This window comes from Durio zibethinus, chromosome 9, assembly GCF_047325235.1.
Source record: "Durio zibethinus cultivar Kanyao isolate XHJ-2024 chromosome 9, ASM4732523v1, whole genome shotgun sequence".
In the NCBI taxonomy this organism is placed as follows: Eukaryota; Viridiplantae; Streptophyta; class Magnoliopsida; order Malvales; family Malvaceae; genus Durio; species Durio zibethinus.
In genome coordinates this window covers 23,739,731-23,763,421 of record NC_143170.1, presented here as the reverse complement: position 1 = coordinate 23,763,421, position 23,691 = coordinate 23,739,731, and the positions used below count along the sequence as shown (strand labels likewise).

The 23,691-nt window shown below is 30.0% G+C and overlaps 2 protein-coding genes across 2 annotated transcripts; one reads left to right on the top strand and one right to left on the bottom strand.

Moving 5' to 3' along the window:
* The first annotated feature begins 11,059 nt into the window (after positions 1-11,059).
* ATVEX1 (Nodulin MtN3 family protein) lies at positions 11,060-13,328 on the top strand. The gene is made up of 6 exons (XM_022911708.2): positions 11,060-11,524; positions 11,608-11,644; positions 11,979-12,195; positions 12,273-12,434; positions 12,689-12,808; positions 12,935-13,328. The coding sequence occupies exons 1-6, from the start codon at positions 11,482-11,484 to the stop codon at positions 13,058-13,060; spliced, it is 705 nt and encodes a 234-aa protein (XP_022767443.1). The 5' UTR covers positions 11,060-11,481; the 3' UTR covers positions 13,061-13,328.
* Positions 13,329-13,546: 218 nt separating this feature from the next.
* Positions 13,547-18,576, bottom strand: LOC111311880 (serine/threonine-protein kinase 52-like). The gene is made up of 6 exons (XM_022911694.2): positions 17,954-18,576; positions 17,068-17,189; positions 15,096-15,292; positions 14,786-14,960; positions 14,255-14,389; positions 13,547-14,089 (listed from the first exon to the last, which is right to left on the bottom strand). The coding sequence occupies exons 1-6, from the start codon at positions 18,267-18,269 to the stop codon at positions 13,883-13,885; spliced, it is 1,152 nt and encodes a 383-aa protein (XP_022767429.2). The 5' UTR covers positions 18,270-18,576; the 3' UTR covers positions 13,547-13,882.
* Positions 18,577-23,691: the final 5,115 nt, after the last annotated feature.

Sequence of the window (23,691 nt, the reverse complement as noted above, 5' to 3'; positions counted from 1 at the left end):
ATCATCCACACCTCTATTGACTTATTTCTTACAAAATTTATCAAATTAAAAAAGTAAAAAAAAAAAAAAGCCAAATGGAGGTGCCACATGGACACTTCCATTAGCCTCAATTTCCTACAAAATTCAATGTATAAATTAAAAAAAAAAGAAAAAAAACTAAAAAAATGACAAGAGCTAAAAAAAGGAAAAAAATCCAGATGTCATGTTGAAACTTTCATTTGTATCATTTTTTATAAAATTATGTAATTTTAAAAAATAAAAGTATCTAGAAAAACAATTAAATAAAAAAAATCAAATGAATACAATCTTTTAGAAAATAAAAATAAAATTGTTTAGTAAAGAAGAAAAAAAAGAAAAAACATAAAAAAAGGGAAAGGAAAAGAAGGAAAGAAAAACTTAAAAAAATTAAAATGGAATTCATTAGGTGCACTTGACACCAAATGAGTAAAATTTAATGTATAGATAAAAGAAAGTTAACCAAAGTGATAGTGTGACATGTGAGTATAATAATGAAGCAAGATTTATTAGATAAGTGTACAAGAAAGAAATATAGATGAAAAAAAAAAAAGAGATAAGTTGATTTGTGAAAGAAAGAGCAAATTATTTTTAAAAAATTACAAAATGAGAAAATGTAATATAAATATTTATTATTTTATATCATAATAAAGTTTTTAATTAAAAGAATTTTTGGTATACAAAATATTTATTATCTTTTGTATTATAATAAAAGGAATTAGTTAAAAAATTTTAATATAAAAAATTAATAAAAATATGTACAATTAGTTAACAATTACAAATTAATAAAAACTCAAAACTTTATGTTATTAATAAACATAAACAAAAAATTTTAAAATAAATGAACTATCAATTATAACTTTTAAATATACATATTTACCTTAATTTTTAAGGGTTATTGACATATATATATATTATAAGGTAGTTATGCATTTTTTTAATTAAATATACGTATAATATACTTTGTTTGCAAATATTATAATTTTAGATTAAATTTAAAATTGGGGTAAAAAGTAATTATATTGTTTATCAATTTAAAAAGTTATTGTTTATGTCTATTTAGGATTTTTAAAAATTAATTTTTTCATTAATTAGTCTTTGTCTTAATATCAATTGATAAATAATCTTGTTACAAAATCCTGCTTTCTAATTTTTCCAAAAAAGATCTTTTTATGTCAACCATTTGTGTTTAAAAACAAAAAACAAAAAAGTTGAAGAGGTGAAAAGCATTAACACATTGGGCAGTTGAAAGAAGGTCAAAGTTGGGTCAAACTTTGCAAAATATATAGTATGAATTTTAATATAAAAAATATCTATTATCTTTTGTATTAGAATAATAAAATATAATTAGTTAGGAAAAATAAGAAAAATATGCGCAATTAGTTGACAATTACAAATTGATAAAAATTCAAAATTTTATATTTGTTAATAAACTTAAGAGAATAAATATTAAAATAAATGAACTATCAAACATAATTTTTAAACATATATATCTTTATCTTAATTTCTTAAAGTTATTGATAATTTTATATTATTGGATAAAAAGTAATTATATTTTTAATTAATAAAAAATTGACATTTTTATTAATTTTTTTGTTATAGCATTAGTTAATAAATAAATTTACTTTAATATCTATTTTATAATTCTTGTTGGAAAAGATTTTTTTTGTCAAAAGAAAAAAATTCACCTTTATTCGTAAAAAAATATAAAAAATTTTAAAAAAGTGAAGAAGTGATAGGTTGGTGACATTGGAAAAAGCAATGGAATAATAACGTTTGGTGAAAGTTAGTAAAATTAAATGTATAAAGTTTGGTTAAAGATAGTAAAATTAAATGAACAGATGTAATAGCCATATCCCTTTGCTTTTATTAGTGTGAAAATCAAGGGGTTTTTTTTTTTAGTGTTATCTCTTTTTGTTATGCTCTTTTAGGTATTGGGAGATGTCTGGCTAATCTGAATCTTTGAGGTAAGATGGAAGTTGGTTTGATGGAGTTTTATAAGTGTTCTTCTTAGGAGTTATAGTGATATTCATCTTTGAGTGACAAAGAAATTCAATTTTAGTTTCAGTTGAAATTGGAGTAGTGTTGATAAATTGTTTAAATTTTTATCTTTGCTAGCTAAAAGTAACTGGAAGACTATAGACTATCTTCAAATAGAAATTAGCCTTTATGGGATTTTTAGATTAAACAGGGGTGAAAATTTTAATTGTGGATTTAGTTGTTGTTGATGTTATTGAACAAGTAAAGAAAGTCTAGGATAAGCCTTTGGATTCATTTTATATCGATAACAGAATGAAACGAGTTTAAGTATAAGCTTTTGGAACTTGATCATATTCTATGAGAGAATTTTCCTTACTTTCTACAGAGAACGTTGGTTACAAATATTTTTATTGTTGCAAATGGTTTTGTAATCTCTACAGCTTATTGGGTGTTAATTTGATGGTTAACTTTTTCATAAGAATTTGGATAGATGTTGTAGAAAAGAAAGGTCCCAAATGCTAGTTTTTCAAGTTAATTTTTGGGGTCTTTGGTGGAAAAGAGTGAATGGTCCTTACTTTTTGGAAATGTTACTTGATATGTCCTTTAATTTATCCTTATATTATTTTTGAGTGGAATTTAATTTTCTTCTCTATTCAGGTTTCATATACGTTTTTAGTGAGGTATGACTTTTAAGGTGAATTTTGTACGTTAGGATATAAATTTTATGAAGTTTTGTATTGTGTTTCCATTGTTACTCCTAGCCTTAGTGCTAGCTTTATTCTTTTGGATTTTTAATAAAATCTATTTTGGCTTAGAAAATAATACTTAAATTTTTAGATAATATTGGAATATGCATTTATTATTGAATCAAATATTTATATATTACATATGAAGAATTTCACAATAGTAGAATAATAGACTCTTAATTTAATGATCTAAATTCAATCCTCACAACTTCAATTAATAACAAAAAAAAAAAAAAAAACTTGTACCAATAATTTTATTAATTTAATTTTATCAATGATTACCTTTGTTGTTGACATGGTATACATGCCATCGCATTAGGCATTCAACAACTTCACAACAAAGATGATGTTGCTTTAAAATATACTTACCATCATTTTCAAATTCCTTATCATATCAAATTATAAGCTTGCTAATAGTATGATGAACCTAACTGCATTCTCAATCAAAGCTATATATTTAGTATTGCTAATTTTTTATATAAAAAAAAGCTCTATTAATAAGATATACTGTATATATATATATTTATCATCATTGCTATTTTTTATTTTCAAAACTTAATTAAGAATATTCATAATGTTTTAAAGGCTTAAAATGTAGTAAATATTTTCTATACAAAAAAGGTTGTTGTCTAAAGATAAAAAAAATAAATTATAAGTACTAAAATTTGAACTTTAAATATCATCATCTAATGTCTTTAATTATTTTAAAATGAAGATGATCACATAGTTAAAATTATTGTAAGTGAATGATTTAACCAATCTAGCTCTTAAATTATAGCATGACCCAATTCATTAAAATTAAGTGTTACTATTTACTTAAATTCTAATTGAGAATCAATTTAGATTTTAGTAAAATTATATTGGTTAGAGAATTACTTCATGATTAAGTTTATTTAGGGTAAAATATAATGAAAGGGTAAGAATTCTTAGTAAATATAATTTTTGGTGCTTAAGTAATGGTGCTCTATAAATAGGAGATGCCATTTTTTTCATGAAGCATAAGCAACTAAAACAAGTGAGAGAAAATGGGAAAGAGAAAGAAAAAAAAGAAAAAATATAGTCTTTGTTCTTGTAATCTCTTTGATTTTCTTTCTCTAGCTTGTTTTAAGATTTGTTGTATATCTATCTTAGAATAGTGAGAAACATAAAAGAATCATTGTTGCGGTTTGTTATGTATCTATTTTAGGATAGTGAAAACACATGGTAATCTCGGGTGAACGGTGTAATATACTATGTGATTGTAACAAATTTGCATATAGTGAATTTTGTCTTTGGTGGCCTATGGTTTTTCTCTGGTTTTAGAGTTTCCACATAAAATTCTTATGTTGTTGTTATTCTTCATAGTCTCTGTTGTTGTTTGATATTTTTTGTAAAAGTAGATTCAGGTAGTGTACATTCGATAGTATTCAAATATACATCCATTGTTCATGTGTACATAAAAACTGGTGGTTCCACATATGAATTCTTCACCAATAAAATGGTGAATTTAATAGTTTTATCAAACTCCCAACAAGTAATATCAAAGTCGAAGGTTACTTTCATGCATTTAAAGTTTTAGCATCGTCATTTATCAAGCTCAAGGCAAGAGGAAAATGTTAGTAGTAAAGTTTGATATTGAAATTAAAATTATTTTGGATAACACAAGTGAAAAGCAAATCAAACTATTTTAATGAAACTTGCTTTACATGTGAACAATCTAGACACACTAAAAAAATTATCGAGATGTGTGGACAATCTAGGCACATTTAAAAATAATTGTCAAGAACAGGTTTGGTTAATAGTTTCGAAAGCAGTTAACAATGCATCTTTTGAAGACAATCTCTTCTAAAAAGGATATGAACATTCTTATAGCATGTTGCTTGCTGCCATAATAGAAGATGTTTCACTGTTAATTGATCCATAAGTTTGCACACAAGCATTAGTTTGGTAATGATACAAGGTGTATGGTAAAATGATGTGGATGGTTGAAGAACTCTTGGAAAGCTAAATGTGAAACTTGTACCATAATCAATAAGGTTGTTTGGGATAAGTTAGAAATGAAATTCTTGGAATTTATGAATTCTAAGTGTGTACTTGTTATGGTGAAGTATGTTGATTCTTTGGTTTGAGAATTATGGCTAACAGACAAAATTGACACAATATGCATTGAAGAAATCCTATAAGGTAGCTTGGTGAATTTGTGTCAAAATAAAGATTTGTTAGATATTGACTCAAATTCTAATTGGGAATTGATTTGAATTTTGATAAAATTCTATTGATTATAGAATTACTTTTGATTAAGCTTGTTTAAGCTTAAATATACTTAATGGGTAAAAGTTCTTAGTAAATAAGAATTATTGATGGTCAAGAAATGAAGCTCTATAAATAAGTGGTGCTATTTGTTTCATAAATCATAAGCAAGTGAAACAAGTGAAGGAAAATGGGAGGGAGAAAGAAGAAGAAGAAAAAGACAAAGAAGTCTTTATTTTTCATAATCTTTTAGGCTTTTTTTTTTCCTTGAGCTTGTTTTGGGGTTTGTTGTGTATTTATATTAGGATAGTGGATAACACATGAGAATTCTTGTTGGGGTTTATTGTGTATCTATTTAAGGATATTGGAAACACATGGGAATCTTAGGTGAGTGGGGTAATTCTATGTGATTGTATTAATTTTTGAAATTGTGGATTTTGTTTTTAATGGCTTATATTTTCTTCGATCTTGGAGGTTTTACATAAAATTCTTGTGTTGCTATTCTCATGTTCTTTGTTGTTATTTGATATTTCTATGAAGGTAGATAGGAGTGGTGTGAAATTTAGCACTATTTAGGTATAAGACACTATTATATATACGTAAAAGATTATGCTTTCACAGGTTAATTTTGCAACAACAAAGTCGTGAAATTGGCAGTACTGTTAAATACCTAAAATGATTGTGTCCCAACACCTAGATGAAATTAAAAATCTATACTTCTATACAAAAGACAAGTATTAGTATTTTATTCATTGATTTTTCAATTTAGTTGTGCAAAATGTAAACAATAATAAGAGATGATCAGCTTGGTACTTGGGGATTCACTTTATTTTATTATTTTTTATTAATTGTATTTTGAAAAGACTTTTTAATATATATAATATATACACACACACACACACATATATATATGCATACATATACACATAAGATAAATTTTACAAATTTCTTATCTTATGGTCAGTTCTAGAGAATGATGGCTTTTCGATTTAATTTTAAGATAAATTTTTTTATGATCATTGAATTTTTTATCACTAGCTTTTGAAAATTCTGCTGAAATCTAAGTTTGTTGAATAAAACTTGTAGAAAGAAAGAAAAGAGAAAACAAGGAAAAAAAAAGGGAAATGAGAAATTTTAAAAGCTAGGTATTTTTTTTATAACAGGCAATGTCATTTTGGAAGGTAAATCTAATGCAACCCACATATTAACCCATGTGCTTCATCTTAATTTGCCACTCAAGCAAAGGCCTAAAACAATAACTTCTTTTTATAATCCACTCATGTTATTCATATAATCTCTATTCAATGATGTAGGCACCTCATTTTATCCGGAGTCGTTGAACATTATTAGGTCTTGAATTTAATATTGGGTTTCAATTTATATTTAGGATTTAGGCCCAAGAATTAAAGGTCTCAAAATATTTCCTTTTATTCTTTTTTTTTTAATTTCTTTTAGCTCATTTTATTTTTGTTATTTTTATTTAGTTAATGGTCAAAGTCAATAAAAAACAAAAAAATTAAAAATTAAAATTGAAAATGTGATCAATTTTTTTTTTTTGAAAATTTAACTTGCTTTGATTATTTTTAGATTTGAAAATTAATTAATTGAAATTGATGTAGGAATTAATTGATCACTAATTCATAATAAAAAGGAAAAGGGAATTTTTAAAGTGTTAAAACCGAATCTTGGTATATTCAGTCGACCAAACACTTTTCAATTGATTTGGAATTTGATTCTTATAAAAAGAACTCATCAATAGCACAATAGATGTGAACAACAATTAGAGCAAACAGAGAAGCAAAATCTAACCAATTACAACAAATCACGTAGAAAAAAATTAAACCAAAAAAAATAGTCTTGGTTTCTTAGGCTAGGGAAATTTTTCAAAAATATTAGGTTTTAAAGACAATAGTCAATGAAGAGGAAGGTTGAAAGTCATTTGGTGTTTTTTTTTGTCGTTGGTATTGAAGAACATGGGTGAAAAGGAATTGGAACCTAAGACCTTTGGAGTTAAATTAAGCAAATTTCATAAGGATTTTAAGAAAGTTAAGTGAAAAAGTGGATTAAGAAAATTGAAAAGATTTTTTCTATTTTTAAATTTTCGGCAAAGTAAATGGTGGTGGGAGAAATTTAAAACTACCAAATTTGGGTTTCACAGATGTTTCTCCATTAAGGTTGAATTTTCTAGTGATAGTTGAATTTTTTATGTTGGATTTGGAAAAATCGTAAGCTTTAGGAATTTTTGAATATTTTGGTAAGAGGTTTTCGAAAAAAAAAAAAAGAAGTAGAAGGAGAAAGAAAAAGAATAAAAAAATTTATGATTTTGGCTTAAATAATGGGTGTGAAATGACACCGTTTAGAAAAACTGTAACTCATGTCTTGACCCATTAGGATTCATGCATCAACTTATTATTTACTTGACCTGAATCGTTTGTTTTTTTTTCTTTTTTTAGATAACCATTTTTTGGTTTTTTATTATATTTTTATTTTTTGTTTTATTTTATGCTTTTGGTTTTATTTGTGTTTTTATTTATTTATTTATTTATTATTATCATTATTATTCTTATTATTATTATTATTATTATTATTATTATTATTATTTGTTTTTAATTTTTGTTATTATTTTTGTGTTTAATTTTATAATGATGAAAAAGAAGATATAAATTTAGAAATTGTAATTAAAATTATTTTTGGAAAATAATTAAATTAAATTCTACAATGATGAAATTAAAAAAAATCACAAATGGTGAATTTCTTGACATTTTCTTGGTGAGAAATTTTCTCAAAATCTTGTCAAAAGTGTTGAAAGAATTTTTTATGATTTTTCAATAAAAGGAAATTTTATTTATTTCTAAAAATGTTAAATAATTAATGGTATTTCATGTTGTGGCATAAATTTTATATATTAAAAAGTAAGTAAAAATTTTCGAAATATGAAATTATATATATATAAAAAAAAGCACATGTGGTGATTTTTTTTTTCAAATTTCCTAAGTCAGGAATTTTTTTCAAAATTTTGCTAATAATGCTGAAAGATTTTTCAATAAAAGGAGTTTTTATTTAATTTCTTAATAAAATGTTTAATAAATAATTCAAGAAATTTTAGATAGAAATAATAAAGACCATTTAATTAGGATAACATTTAGGGTAATATATAATTAATCGGTGTCGTTTTAGGGTGGGTATTGTAAGAGTGTTAAAACCTTCCTTATACGTTACCGTATCCCTAAACCTAGTTTTAAGATATAGATCAAAATCTATTTTTTTTAGCAATTCTTAGTTAAGTTTAGGACAATCTTAAAAGTGATAGATTCAATTAAGTGCCAAATCATACCTAGATAAAATAATTGGTGGCAACTCCATATTTTTGCATCTAACAATTGAATTCTTGAATTGCACATTATGACAAATGAAAAATGGAATGAATGTCACACAAATTTTGGCCCTTTTGTAAATTTGCCCTATGATGTGGGAAAAGGGCAACCTTAAGGCAAGGAATAAAAAAGAAAAGATGTTGCACAAGTCTAGATATTGAAAGGACATTGAGAAATGTAACCATTTTGGTAATTTTTCTTTAAGGAAGGAAATGAAGAGTTTGAGCTTTACAATCGAACTTGGGTAATGATGTGTTCAAGATAACCTTCATGTTTATCAAATCACCAATATCTTGAATCATGTACTAGCTTACAAATAATTTTCAAAAAGGTTTTGCAAATTAATCAACCATTTTTTTTCATAGCCTTACTAAATATAATTAACTTTGAAATCCCTCTTAATTAAATAAAAAATAAAGTTTATGAAATTCATATTTATGTCTCCTCAAGGACTTGAACTTTTGAATGATATGATTCTTGAATGAAATAAAGCTTGACATGATTTATGAAATGGTTGGAAATGTTCATTCTTGACAATAATAACCCCTTTGAAATTTTTTTCAAAATAATTTAGCATATGCTTTTGAAAAATGAGTTATGCATGAATTTATTTTCAAACAATTGCGAAAAAAAAAAAGAACTAAAATTTATTGATAATAACACTTTTGCAAACAAAATGTTAACTTCACTATTTTGGAATCCTCCTATAGATTTAAAATAATACTTTCCATCCTTAAATTTATCAAGGAATTCAATTTACAAATTCCATTGTTCCATAAAATCCATAGTTAAAGCATTGCATTGAAAAGATCTGTAATCTTTTTTCATGATTTGCCCTTATAAAAGCCCTCTTACAATTTTAATTATACCCTTTTGTGGTTGGGCATAGGATCTTCCTTGAAACTTAGTTTTCTAATCTTCTCGAAGTTCAACTAGCCAACCTTGATTAAACTATGTACCTTATGCTTGAAAGAATAATAACATTAAAGTATAACAACATTCTATTGAATGACTCGCATTCCCATAGTGATAATCACAAGTGGCATTAAAGTCATACTATTTGAGATAGAAAGGCTTCAATGGTTCCAGATAAATTGGCAAGATAAGGTGATTTGTAACAAGTTATGGAAATAACTCAATGTAAGTTATAGGGATCGAATAGATGATGGTTCTCATTTTTATTACTCAAAAAGTTTCTCGGTTGAGCAATTGATTGATTTAAAGGTGCAAATGCAGGTACTTGAAAGTTTGTCTACAAACTTTGTTGCAAAACTAACTAATAAGCATAAAGATTTTAGAAGCTGTTGTTCATGATTAGGTGAGAATATAGATTCATGCTAATCTATGGAGGTTGTGTGGAATTAAAAGTTCATGTCTAATATATATATATATATATATATATATATATATATATATGATTGAAAAATAACAAGATAGGAATAAGGTTCAAATACAAACTAATATTTGAAGATTATGGGTAACTAAAAGGCCATGACTTTGAAATAAGTTATTGAAATGCAACTTCTTGCGGCTCATCCATCCTTTAATCCTTACCTTCAGCCACTAATATGACTTTAACAAGTATCGATTAGGTGAAAGATCGATGGGCCTTGACATAATGGTTGTTTGACATATAATTGTGCTAGATGTGATAAGGATTTTTTAGGGTGAACCATTTTAGTCTTATCAACACTTTCAACCATTGTCATCAACTTGGAAAGGCTCTCTTTTATCTCTCGAATATCTTGTCCAAATTTCTCTTGATTTCAAAGCATGAATTCGTGTTTCAATTGATCTCCTATATCTTTTAAACCATTGCACCGAATTAAAAATAAGTATCTAACATATTATATGATCATAGGATGAATGCATGAACATATTAGGGCAATAATGATGTATGAATACAAATATGCTTGCACAATTCATACATACATACACACACACACACACATACACACATTATGCCTATATGAACACAAAACACAATGAACAAATAAAGGAAAACGAGAGGAATCCAACTTCTAACTAATCCTAAAAATCTTTTTCTTTTTCTTTTTTTCTTCACTAAATAATTTTTCACTATTTTCACCACACTTCTTAATAAACGTTACATGTTGTGAGGTACGAGAATATGTGAATTAATAAAAAAGACACAATTTCTTATTTTATTTTTTATTTATTTATTTTTTAAGCACATCAAATTTATCAAAAGATTGGAGTAAGAAATGTTCCTTTATGTATCCTTTTTTTAAGATTTTCTATACAATGGATTGGCATAGTTCTATCATAAGACTAACTTCATAGGTTTTTCTATATGTTGGGTTTGGATATCTCATAAAGCTAAAAAGATTCTCAAATTGGTACTCAATATCATCCATGATGGATTAATAAGACACCATGATCTTCACCCCATGACAAACTTCAAATAGAAAGAATTCAATCTAAGTGGAGGTGTTTTACTAGAATAGAGGTTAATACCTCATGAAAGTATAAGTACTTGGTTCTTCCTGGAAAAGAGAAAGCCCAAGTATAAACTTTATGCATGTGTAGTACGTGTGTGGAAAGAACATATAAATCTCTTGACATTTTATTTAAAAATCTCAACTTTTATGCCCTTAATTAAACACTAATTCTTGGACAAACCAAACATATGATAAGATGATATCATCTAATCTAATCTAATTCTATCCAAAATCTTATATCATCTTATCCTACCTATGATCTCATAATCTTGTGAATCAAAAACACGCAAAGAATCCAATGTATCAAGAGAAATGTAAGGGTGTGTTAGTTATGTTCAAGCAAAGAAAACACACCACCATCCTTCTCGGTGAAGTAATTCTTTTGTTGCATGAAAAAACTAGGTCGACGTAAATTGCGGATGACCAATAATCTTTATCTTTTGCTATATTTGGAAAGACATAGTCTTCTCTCGATCCACAGTCCTAGCACTCTAGCAGAATTAAGCTTACCTAACAACTATATTAATGTCTTTACCAGCTAATCATTCAGTCACATATACATCTTACATTTCTAAGCACTGAATTCAACAAGATCACGAAAGTTTTAAATCTTTTTTTTTTTCTTAAATTTCTTTCTCCAGCTGGGGTTGTTAGTTTCTCTTCCAGAGCTGTAAGATGGTCACCACGGAGACTACCAGAACCATCGTAGGGATCATCGGTTAGTCCCAAAAAAACCCTTTTCTCGAGTGGTTTTTAATAGTTTGTTGCTGTGAATTTAAATATGTTGCTCTTTTTCTTCAGGAAATGTCATTTCCTTTTTCCTGTTTCTCTCCCCCGTGTAAGCCTTCGAACTTTACCAAACCTTAATGTACTATGGTTGATTTTTCTAGTTTTTGTTATCTGTCGTTTGGTTTCAGTTTTTTTTTTTTAAGTTTTACATTTTATTGCAAAAGAACAATAAAAAAAAGTTAAATTCGAAATTTAACTTAATTAATTTATGTAATTATTTTTAAGAGTTAACATCTAATAAGTTTGATTTTCAAATTATAACACTTACAAATTTTTTTATTATTAAATTATGGCTTCTTTTGAAAAATAAATAAATAAATAAATAAGGTCAACCCAACAAAACCTAATTAATTGTAAAAACATTAACTTGCATTGCATTGCAGGCCAACATTTGCTAAAATATGGAAAGCTAAATCAGTGCAAGAATTCAAGCCTGATCCTTATGTAGCAACCGTGCTGAACTGCATGATGTGGGTTTTCTATGGTCTCCCCATTGTCCACCCTGACAGCGTTTTGATCATTACTATCAATGGCATTGGTCTTTTCATAGAGTTAACCTATGTTTCGATCTTCTTAATCTACTCTCCGGGCCAGAAGCGCGTAAGTGAATCTGTTCCATTTCTCAAAACGACGGTTCTTTTTAACACATATATAATATATCTTCATTTTGTTTGCAGCGGAGGATTGTCATATATCTTCTAATCGAAGTCATCTTCATGGCAATTGTAATTTTCATTACCTTATTTGTCTTCCACACCACCAAAAACAGGTCTATGTTTGTCGGAATATTGGCCATTATCTTCAACGTAGGAATGTATACTTCACCATTGACTGTCATGGTAGGTGAATTATGTTTTTCTTCTATGCTATCTTTAAAAAACTTATTACCACCGATCCAGAATTTAACTTGATTTATATGTAATTACCTTTAAGAAAAGGCATTTAACAGATTTAAATTCACTTTGCAACCTCAACCCTTATTTTCATGCTATGATCTCTTATATAAAAAAGAAAACAATTTGTTACTATTAAGTACCTATCAAAATCTACTGATATTTTCATATTTAATCTATAAATGTTCACGTTTTGGCAGCATATGGTGATCAGGACAAGAAGTGTTAAGTACATGCCATTCACTCTCTCACTTTTTAACTTCTTCAATGGAGTTATTTGGGTGATTTATGCATCACTCAAATTTGATCCTTATGTCTTGGTAACTCTCAACAGCCTATACTCGAATCTGCCCCTCCTCTTGGTCTCAGGCTTGAGTTACTAAATTTTAATATTAACTGCAAGAGTTTTTGATATCAACATGCCTCTGTTTTGAATGCATTGGTAGGCTCCAAATGGCTTGGGAAGCCTGTCAGGCCTGGTGCAGCTCCTGCTTTATGCATACTTCTACAGGACTACACAATGGGACGAAGATGATAAACCACCTCAAAAAGTCCAACTTTCCGAGATTTGACCACTCCATCAAGTTTTTGATTTTTTGGTCTTAGTCTTGGCTATTCTTCTTCTTTTAGTAGATTCATTTCTTGGTGAGCAGCTTTTTAGATTTGCGCAGACAGGTTCATACAGATACGAGCATCTGTATGGCAAACATTTCTGTTTCAACTTTTGTTGCAATAAATGTTGGTCGATCTTGTTTTTGGGTGTTTGAGATGAATCTTTTTGTTCCAAGTTTTCTACTTCCTTGGGCTTCAAACAAATATGCAACATACATTAGAGTATTGAACTCTTTAAGTTCAAGGATCAAGATTCAAAATTTGACGATCTTAAATATAAAAAAGAATAAGCATAATAACCAGAGTTCAAATCCTAATAGCTATAAAATAATAATAACAATAATAATAAGCATATTGATACCTTCCAACCATACAGGCAAAAACCACAATCAACCAAGCCGGCCCCATGATCCAATACATCAGCAGAAGGCAGGCACCAGCTAATGTAGATCAACTTAATAATGCGGATTAGAATTGTTTAGTGTATAAAGAGTGATCTTACAGAAGGGGTGGAGAAGCCAGCCCAAAACCAGACTGGCAAATCAAATGAACACATATGGGAAACCCCAAAGAATTAAAAGAGAAAATGACAAAGGAAGTAGGAAATATTTTACGTCATTCAACAAAATGTAGCACAGCTTGTAAGCCTATACCCACCACCGCTTTTTCCACTCGGCAAGGTATCTGATTGTCGTTTTCTTTTTCATTATAATACAAACTAGACCTCTCTAATTTTTAAACAATAGTCTCCCAATCTTTTATCAGCATTTAGGAGTAATTCTTCAAGGCCCTCGGTACCTCCGGAAGCAAAGACAGCCCTGCTGCTCATCAACAGGAATCATACCTCCGCCTTTCGATGTGTCTATAGCCTCCAGCATAGATACTACCTCATCCATTTCAGGCCGCTTGTCGGGGTTAGCATCCCAGCATCGTTTCATTACATTTGCTAGAGAACTGGGGCAACATCTCGGTATCTCTGGTCTCAAATTCTGTGGTTTCAATGTTAAGGACAATTAGCAATGAAAAGGAAGGAGGAGAATGGAATCTAAGGTACAATTCTTTTGTAATACAACATGAGCAATAATGCTCTGTTCTAGGAGGGAAATTAAAGAGGAAAGGAAAGCAAAATTATCAAGATAGGGGCAAACAATTACCTGGCGAACCACGGCTGAAGTCACTTCAGAGAAACTAAGGTCAGGATATGGCATGTCACAACAATATATCTCCCACAAACAGATGCCAAAACTGTACACATCACATTTCCTGTTATATGGGTTGCCATTGAGAACCTGAAAACCTCGCATTTGATGAGTTACTAGTCATTTAATGAACAATTCTTACTCTTTTCTTTCACTTTCTCTCTAATTAGCTGAAACATTAAAGTAACAGATTCACTAACATCACGTTCACTGAAAAAGCTCCGAATGGTAATTTCCCATAATTAAATCAAATAAAATAGAGCTTCAAAGGGAGTTGCCTTGGAATAATGATAATGAAAGTTGTTCACTTGATAAAAAATATCAAGTATGCATCATTATCCCTTCGGCCTAAAATACCATTAATTATACTATAAAATCAAAAGGGTAAACTCGTATACAAAAAAAAAAAAAAACAAAAAGCCTCGAAGTTTTATTTTAGAGTCCCGCATGAAAATAGTTAAATTGAAATAGCAAGAACCTCCATACCTCTGGAGCCATGTAACCAAGGGTTCCAGTCTCTCCAGTCATGTCATTAGGATTTGAAGCCTCCACACGAGCAACCCCAAAATCAGCAATTTTTACTGTACGTGTCTTGTTTAACAACATGTTCTCTGTCTTTACATCTCTGTGAACAATCTTTTGTGAATGAAGGTAACTCAACCTACAACATGATAGAACCCCCTCTTAGGTATAAACCTAGAGAAAATTACAAGACATGTATTACGCTTGAGCTGTGAAACCACAATACAACAAATAAAAGAAACTAAAAACAGAAACGGGACATGGGTTAGATTACCCTTTAGCAAGATCGAGGGCAAGTTGAACAACCACTTTGAAAGCTAGCTTCCTTCTCCTGTTCTTTATAAGATAAGATTTCAGAGCACCCCCAGGAAGATATTCAACAACAACACAACACACACTATTTGGCATGCCTATTTGACCATTCTCGGTTTGTATTTGTAGCCCTGATGAGCCCATTGTTGCCCCTATAAACTGGAAAGGATAAACCAGAATGAGTAAGAATAAGAAACTACAAAGAAGTTCAACGACCGCTAAAACAGTATAGTTACAAGTATGCATGTCTTTCAGAAAATATAAGCCACAGAGCTTGATGACAAATTCATATTTGCTAAGTTTCTTTTTCTAATTGATGAAGAGGCAACATCATATGCAATTATAGAAAGGGAAGCTAGTAGATGGAAGTAATATAAATAATGCTATCGAGATTTTTTTGAAAGGCATAAAAAGTTTTATTAGTGAGAAGTTTAAGTACAATCTTCAATGAAATGATAGCCCAACATAAACTTAAGAACCCAAGAGTTGGTAACCCGACCCTAATAAATTATCTGACATAAACCCCAATATGACTAAATAAGAAAAAATGAAAAAAAACAGCGGGAACTTCAGCAAAAGCACACAACGATCGACAAATTACAAGAAGCAGCAAATAAATAATGCTATGAGATATTAAGTCTTCCTAAGAAGGATCATAGGAAGATTTAGGCAACCTTGGATAATATCATATCAGTATGTCAGTGCAAGCAGAAGTAGATCTTTTTTGGGATTTAATTCTTGAAACATTCCCTGATCCTTTTCCCATCCACCAAAACTACAACTCCCCACCAACACACCCAAAAAAACAAAAAGATTCCTAAACCAAAGTGATCCACCAAAATCATGAAGAAACTGAGAAGTTTCCAAAAGCTGAACACATGGTAATGACCTTCTCTTGAGGGGCAAAATGATGATGGGAAGGGGATCAGGAGAACGATGGGCTGCCACCTATCTTTAAATTTTAAAAGTAAAGTAAAATATGTGTAAGTTCATCTTACATGAGTGCAGTGTGTGGAATATAAATAATTAGAGAAAATTTTTCTCTTCTGAGAGCATTAAAGTTTTTTCAATAAATTCAGGTTCAAAATTAAAGATTTATACTTTTCAAATGTCCTATACTATATGCAAATGCCAATCAGCTATTGACATACCAAATTTTTTGGAGTATTATTAAGAATGTGAACTTCAATCCTTTGTAAGAAAACAGAAAGTAGCTAAAGACAAAAAGAACAAGAAAACAATCAATATGATCCCATTGATAAAGGAACAAATAAAAAGTGAGCAAGATTGAAGAATGAAGGGGGACCAAACTAAACAAGGGCTACTTCAACCTCTTAAAAGAGTATTATAAGAATTAATCAATTTGGTTGTAAAAACAGAAAAACAAAAAGTCCAACACAAAAGATTTGATTCAAGGAAACTAAAAACCCTTGTAGCACATCAGATCATTATCAAATAAGGTGAAGGATGTATTTTCTCACAGAATTTTAATTTGTATTCATAACTTGAATATAGGCAATTTTAAATTGTGAAAAACCAATTATCAGGAAATGTCAAGACAGAAGGTATCTCTTCAAGCCATTCATTTATGATAGGTGCGTCATTAAGCATTCCACATGTCAGGTGTGTATTTCCTTCCCATTTGGTGCTGAAGGTGTTTGAAGAATTTTATCATAGTGCCAGAAACAGGTGATTGCTTTGATAACATTACACCAATCCCATCACTTTTTAGACATTGAGCTTGTGAAGACATTAACAGCAATATTAGTAAGCTTTTGATGTAAGATTCTTTAAGCATTTTATTATAGTTGAGCCATGGTTGCAAAAGCAAATATCCAGGCATTTATGTACAAGCCTTCCCATGCTATCCAAAATCCACCCACAAATGTCTTAAAAAAAAAAGGAAAAAAAGTTCTTCTAAAGTAGAAATTCACCTTAGTAACATTGGAATGCTCGAGTTTATGCCAGACAGCAACTTCCTGTGAAAAGGCTGCCCTTAGTGAGGCAATCTCAGCTTCTGTCCTGTGGCCCTCCTCACCCCAGTCAAGCAGCTTCACTGAAGACAAAAAACCATTGAAGTAAAACAAATAAATCTCCCTAATAAGATACAAACCAATCAATCAAATAGCTCTCATGTTGGTTGGAATAAGAGACTATCAATAATTACGGTAGCAAGAAAATAACACATTAAAATCACGATTTCCATCTATAAAATCCATGAAACAGTAAATTCTTTTCTTTTCCTGTTTACTCATGTATTAACTAACAGCTAGGATCACATGAAAGCTAATTATAACAACAGTATTATCCAAACTGCTGTTGATGGAACCAAAAAATTCAACCCAAAGCCGTGCAGAGTCACGGACTTCATAACACTACATTTAAAACTGTCAATCACCATACCTCCAAAACAGTCAAATGTTTAAAGAATACCAGAATTTCTACTAAATGGATGAGGATCCAAATGAATAACCGGTAATAACATAGCAACGCTGAGACTAATTAACTATGAAATGAAGGGACCTCAAAGCAACAATAACGAGTATCAAGTATCTTAATAGTCCTTGTCCAATATTGCACCAAGAACTAGGGTAGACCTTAGTAAAAACACTTGAATTTGCCCCCATTTCAGTTGTAAAAGAACAAAAAATACTTAATTTCACAAAATTAACTGATAAATTTATTAACCATTGAGTAGCAGTTTAAAACTTAAATTAGTCAATAATTTCGTTTAAAAGAAAGGAAAATGGCCTTGAAAGAAAAACAATATTAAAGAAAAAGGAATTGTTTTGCATTTGGACATTCAAAAAAGAAACTGACCGGCAACATCCAGTCCATCATAGATGCCACGGTGAACAGTGCCAAAGGTACCGCGAGCAATGACAGTTTTGATGATAAGCTTGGAAGGGTCGATCTCCCACTCCAGTCTCTCCTTCTTCACAAAAGCTGCAGGTTTATAGGTGCTACTGTGAGCAGGCCTGAGCTTTCCGTCGTCATCACCACCATCATCATCATCTCCCTTACTCTGGCTGTTGTCACTAGTCCAAACCCTGTTAAGATGCCTCTCAAGCTGCTCATCCAAGCTCTTGAGATCAATCTGATCTGCTCTCACAAACCCATCACTGCTTTCCTTCATACTTTTTGAAAAGGCTAAAGCTTTAAACACGAGATCAAAGGAAAAGGAGGAAAATGAGGGAGTTGCTTAATAATACGTGATGGGAATTAAGTGTAATAGTTAAAAAGACTTGCTTTTTAGTTCTTGCAGTTGTTTGTTCTTTGTCTTTGAAGTTGTTTTTGATGTAGAAGAAGAAGAAGGAGAAGAAAGAAAGTGTTTGTTGCGTCTCCAATCATCCATGTGGGCACATGGAATTGCCTGAACACAACGTGTGTAATTGACCCACTTCGGTCTCCTTCTTACTCCTTCATTGTTTCAAATTCCTCCTTCACTGTTTATTTCTTTTTTCAATATATAATACATTACATATTTATAGTTACCACTCACAATAATTATTATTCTTTTCATTATTATATATAATATTCATGCAATCTCAGCACTGTTTAAAAATTGTTTATATTTGACCCTAATACTCTCTTGTCCCAAAATTATTATCTCTTATTGATTATTAAATTAATTAAAATTTGACTATTATTTTAATAGAATTAAAAAATTAAAAAATTTTAAAAATAAGATTTTAAACTTTAGGTTTCAAAATTTTTAAAACATATTTTTAAAATTTTAATTTAATATAACATTTTAAAAAATGAAAGTCAAAATTGAGTTATTTTGATAAAAAAAATTAATAGGGGACAATTATTTTGAGATGAATGGAGTATAATAAAACAATTCATAGAGGAAGAAAGAAAAATGAAAATGAAGAAAGGAGTATTTTCCTTTATTTATTAGTGAAGAAATGAAGTACTAAAAAATTATATGATTTATTGTTAAGGATGGCCAAAAAATCTGACCGTCAACAATTTTTAAAACAATTTTTAAGCATGACTCCAACGAATGTAAATAATTTAGAGAAATGATCAATGCTTGTTGATTTGAATAGTGAGAAGTTTGATTTTTTTTAAGTAAAATTTTGATTTTAAATATTGTGAATAAAAAATTAAATTTGAAAGAGTTTATTTTTTTTATAAAATTAAACTCGACGTAATTTTGAATTAATTAAAATTTAAAGTGATTGTCGAACATCAAAAAATCTTATAAAAAAATTTTAAAAAATGTAAATTTAGAATAGCATAAACTCATCCCGGTTGGAAATGGTATAGTTATATGATGATTAAAGGTGCGAAAATTGTTGTATTTGGGGATTGGAGATTAATGATGAAGAAAATAAATAAAGAAATTTAGGCGAAAGACATTTTCAAAATTTCCTTTTAGGATAATAGTGTTTGTTTGTTTTTTTTTTTTTTTTTTTTTTTTTGAGCAAAGGAAGTGTATTATTAATTAATCGGGGTACAAATTAATAAGCCTTAGTATGTGTTCAGGACAATCACCTACCTACAGTCTATCAACATTCTGTTGTAAAGCATATTTAGCAATCTTATGTGCATGAACATTGGCAGTCCTTTTAACGTGTTTCACTCTAAAGGATCTAAAGGTCATTCCTCTAGGTCAGATATCTGCCATGATGTTCCCTACTGCAGACAAGTCTTTAGCTTATGATCTGATCCCGTTAGTGATCCGTAAAGCATCTCCTTCAAGAATAACATTTTCAAACCTCGTGCAGGACGCCAAATCCACAGCCATGCCCGCATCAAAAGTTTCAACCGTATTGGAGTCCTTCACATATTGGCCATTATGCTCATGGCAGTCCCAATAGCATCACCATTCCTTACTATAGCCCCAAGACAACCCCATTCCACACCTAGATTAAGAAAGCCATCAAAGTTTATTTTAGTGAAGCCCAGCGGTGGAAGTTCCCAAGCAGCCTGTACCGCAGGTTCACAATCTATCCTACTACCGTTAGCGAGCCAGAACTCCTCTAAATAACCAGAAGTGAATTGCACCACCATTTCTGGTGTGAGGTGCTCATCTGACTTCACAACCCGGTTTCTACTATGCCACACAGCCCAACAAAGGACTAATCTTCTCGACAGTTCTTCATCGCTCATTGCCTTAGCAACCTCATCGAGCCAGCCATTGTCTGCCTCTAGATCAACCTCCCTCCATTTTGCTAATAGAGCAGCCATACTCCAAACAACTTTGATCCTTTCACAGTTCCTAATGGCATGGTTTTTAATTTCTTCCTGTTGGCCACACCTAGGAAATATTTTTTGGATGCCAATCCTATTGGAGTTTGCCTTGAATCTCATAATCCCATATCGAAAATTAAGTGAAGTTATAAGAGTTTGAATTTATCTTAAATCTCACACCGAAAGTTTAGTAAAGGTATAAATATTTCACTCTTATAAATAAGATGTTTTGGTTTAAGTTTAGTAATCTTAGATAGTTAGACACCAAGAGAATAATTAAGTGAGTAAACTATTAAAAGGGGTAATTGAATTTTGAGTTAAGTTTTGAATAAAGAGTTTTTGGTGACTTTTCTCATTTTAAAAGTCTCATAGTTGTAAAGATTTATTTATTAGTGAATTGGGTTTAAAGTGGGTCATTTTTTAGTTGGACTAAAACAAATATATTTGTGTGTTCTTATTTTTTATTTGAGCTTGCTTTTTTATGCATGGGTGCTTTATGTGCGTGTTGATTTCTCAACAAGTGATATCAAAGCGAGATTCATAGAAAGAAAAGGTAGGCCCAAAAGATTGTGAAACAAGTGTTTCAAGATGTCTGAAAAAAGTATGTCTAGTGTGTCTATGCCCAAGTTTAAGTTTGAGATTCCGTTATTTGATGAAAATAGTAATTTTATATTATGAGAAAGTACGATTCAAGTTTTGTTAGTACAACAAGGGTTTGATCAGATATTAGAGAGTAGTAAGCTTAAAAAAATATTGATAGTAATTGGAATAGAATTCAAAAGAAAGTTATTAGTACTATTAGATTGGCATTAGTCACAAAGGTAAAGTATAGCGTGTTAACTGAGAATACTTCGAAGAGTTTATGGGATAAGCATGAGGGTATTTAAGCATCGAAGTCATTGACTCATAGATTATGTTTGAAGATGGATCTGTATTATCTAAAGATGAAAAAAGGTATGAGCCTTCATAATCGCCTAAATGAGTTTAATAAATTGGTTTATCAATTGCTGGCAGTTTCTGTTAATGAGTTAGAAGATGAAGAAAAGGTTTTAATTTTGTTGTCATCTTTGTCCAATTCTTATATGCCTTTAGTTTAGACTTTGGTGGTGGTAAGTCTACTTTGGATAATGTGACTGTCCTGTTGCATGAGAACAAAAAGTTTATGGGAACACATAACTTATCACCCGAGGTGAATACACTAGTTGTAGAGGGTTTTGATTAAGGAAGGACTCAAAAGAGGATTGATAGATCAAAAAAGAGATCCAAGTCAAGAGACAGAGATTACAGTGACATAAAATGTTATTATTATGGTGAAAAAGGCATATCCAATTGCGCTGTAAGAAGTTAAGAAGGGATATGACTACTTTCAAAAGGGCAAATGATAAGAAAAAATCAAATGAAGAAAAGAGTGATAATGTTGCCATTGTGTTTGATAATGATGATGTTATTTTGACGACTTGTATGGATGAGACTCGATTTTGAAAGTTAATAAAAGTTGGGTTTTAGATTCAACTACTATAGTCCATATCTGTAATGATAAAGAGTTGTTTTATGGAGTTTGAGAAGAATGTAAAGTATGGGGATATTGTGGTCGTCAACAATAAAAATGTATAGATTTAAGGCATTGAAAGTGTTTACCTTGAATCTTATAATGGTGTTATTATGACACTTCATCATGTAAGGTATATATCGAGTTATAGCTACAATTTGATTGCTTTAGGTGAGTTAGCTTTTCGATGGTACATATACTATGATAATAATGATTCACCGAAAGTGTACAAGAATGGTAGTGTGATTCTACAAAGGAATATGATCAAAAATCACTTGTACATACTTGATGGAGGCTCAATTGCTAGGATTCCTGTGATGAAAGAAAAGAAAAAAGGTAAGCGTGTTAGCTTTGTAGATATTGTTAAAGTGTTTAAAGATTCAAGTCAAAGGAAGAGTTGTTGGGGTTTGCCTTGAATTTCATAATCCCACATCGAAAGTTAAGTGAAGTTATAAGAGTTTGAGTTTGTCTTGTATCCCACACCAAGAGTTTAGCAAAGGTATAAAGGCTTTCATCTTTATAAAGAGATGTTTTGATTTTAGTTTGATAATTTTAGATAGTTAGACACCAAGATAATAGCTAAAAGAGTAGGCTATTAAAGAATGTAATTGAGTTTTTAGGTTAAATTTTGAATAAAGAATTTTTGGTGACTTTTTTCATTTTAAAAGTCTCACAATTTGTAAAGATTTATTTGTTAGTGGATTGGATTTTGAGTAGACCATTTTTTAGTTAGGTTGAAACAAATATATTTGTGTGTTCTTATTCTTGATTTGAACTTGCTATTTTATGCGTGAATACTGCATGTGCATATTGATTTCCCAACAAATCCTTCTCTTCCGCAGTATGGTATAGGTTAGAAGAAAACCCAACATCAACTTCCATCCAAATATTTTGATTTTATTTGGAATATTTGTACACCAAAGCTTTTTCCAAATCTGTCTCTCAATAGTAGCAAAAGTTCCTATGCCATTGAACTAATCATTACCATCCATGCATTGAGTTGATAAAATCATACGATATACGCTCTGAACCTAAGAATGATCGCTCTTCTCTATGCATCATGTGAGCACATTAGAGTGACTATTTGTACTCAGAGGAATGGATAAAATCTGGTGCGCTACCTTTGTATGTAAAGTACGATCCACAAGATCCCTATTCCACTTTTTAGTTCATGTATCAATAAAAAAAGCCACCCTTGCATCCTCATCCAAAAAACTTTATGCTTGGCTACAATGAGGTATTAAACCATTCTTGGGAAACCATTGATCCTTCCAAATTCTTATACGATGCCCATCCCTCACCCTCTAACGTAGTCCACCTTGCAGGTCCTTTCTAGCCAACCAAATGCTATGCCATGTAAGATATGGTTCTCAGCCTAACTTGCCCTCTAAGAAGTCATCATTTGGAAAATACCTGTCTTTTAGAACTTTGAATAGCAAAGAGTCTTAGTTTCTAATCAGCTTCCATACTTGTTTAGCCAAAAATGACCAGTTGAAAAACTTCAAATGTCTAAAACCCATTACTTCGGTGACTTTACTCATGCATAGTTTATCCTACTTCAACTAGTGGATGCCCTTTTCAATTTTCTTTGCACTTCACTAATAGTTGCTAATTAAACTGTTAATCTCTTAGCATAAACTCTTAGGAAGTAGGAAGTAACTCATACAACAAAAAGGGATAGCTTTGAGAATTGACTTAATGAATACTTTTTGGCCTCCTATAAAGAGAATTTGGCTACTTTATAGATCAATTCTTGACAATATTCTATCTTTCAAATCTATGAATGCCCGTGTCTTATTTCTCCCTA

Coding starts and splice junctions, on each gene's coding strand:
- ATVEX1 (XM_022911708.2), top strand. CDS start 11,482: ATGGTCACCACGGAGACTACCAGAACCATCGTAGGGATCATCG. Junction 11,645..11,978: donor TTCCTGTTTCTCTCCCCCGT/GTAAGCCTTCGA, acceptor ATTGCATTGCAG/GCCAACATTTGCTAAAATAT. Junction 12,435..12,688: donor CTTCACCATTGACTGTCATG/GTAGGTGAATTA, acceptor ACGTTTTGGCAG/CATATGGTGATCAGGACAAG.
- LOC111311880 (XM_022911694.2), bottom strand. CDS start 18,269: ATGAAGGAAAGCAGTGATGGGTTTGTGAGAGCAGATCAGATTGATCTC. Junction 14,961..15,095: donor GCCCTCGATCTTGCTAAAGG/GTAATCTAACCC, acceptor ATCATGTTGTAG/GTTGAGTTACCTTCATTCAC. Junction 14,390..14,785: donor TTGGTTACATGGCTCCAGAG/GTATGGAGGTTC, acceptor CGAGGTTTTCAG/GTTCTCAATGGCAACCCATA.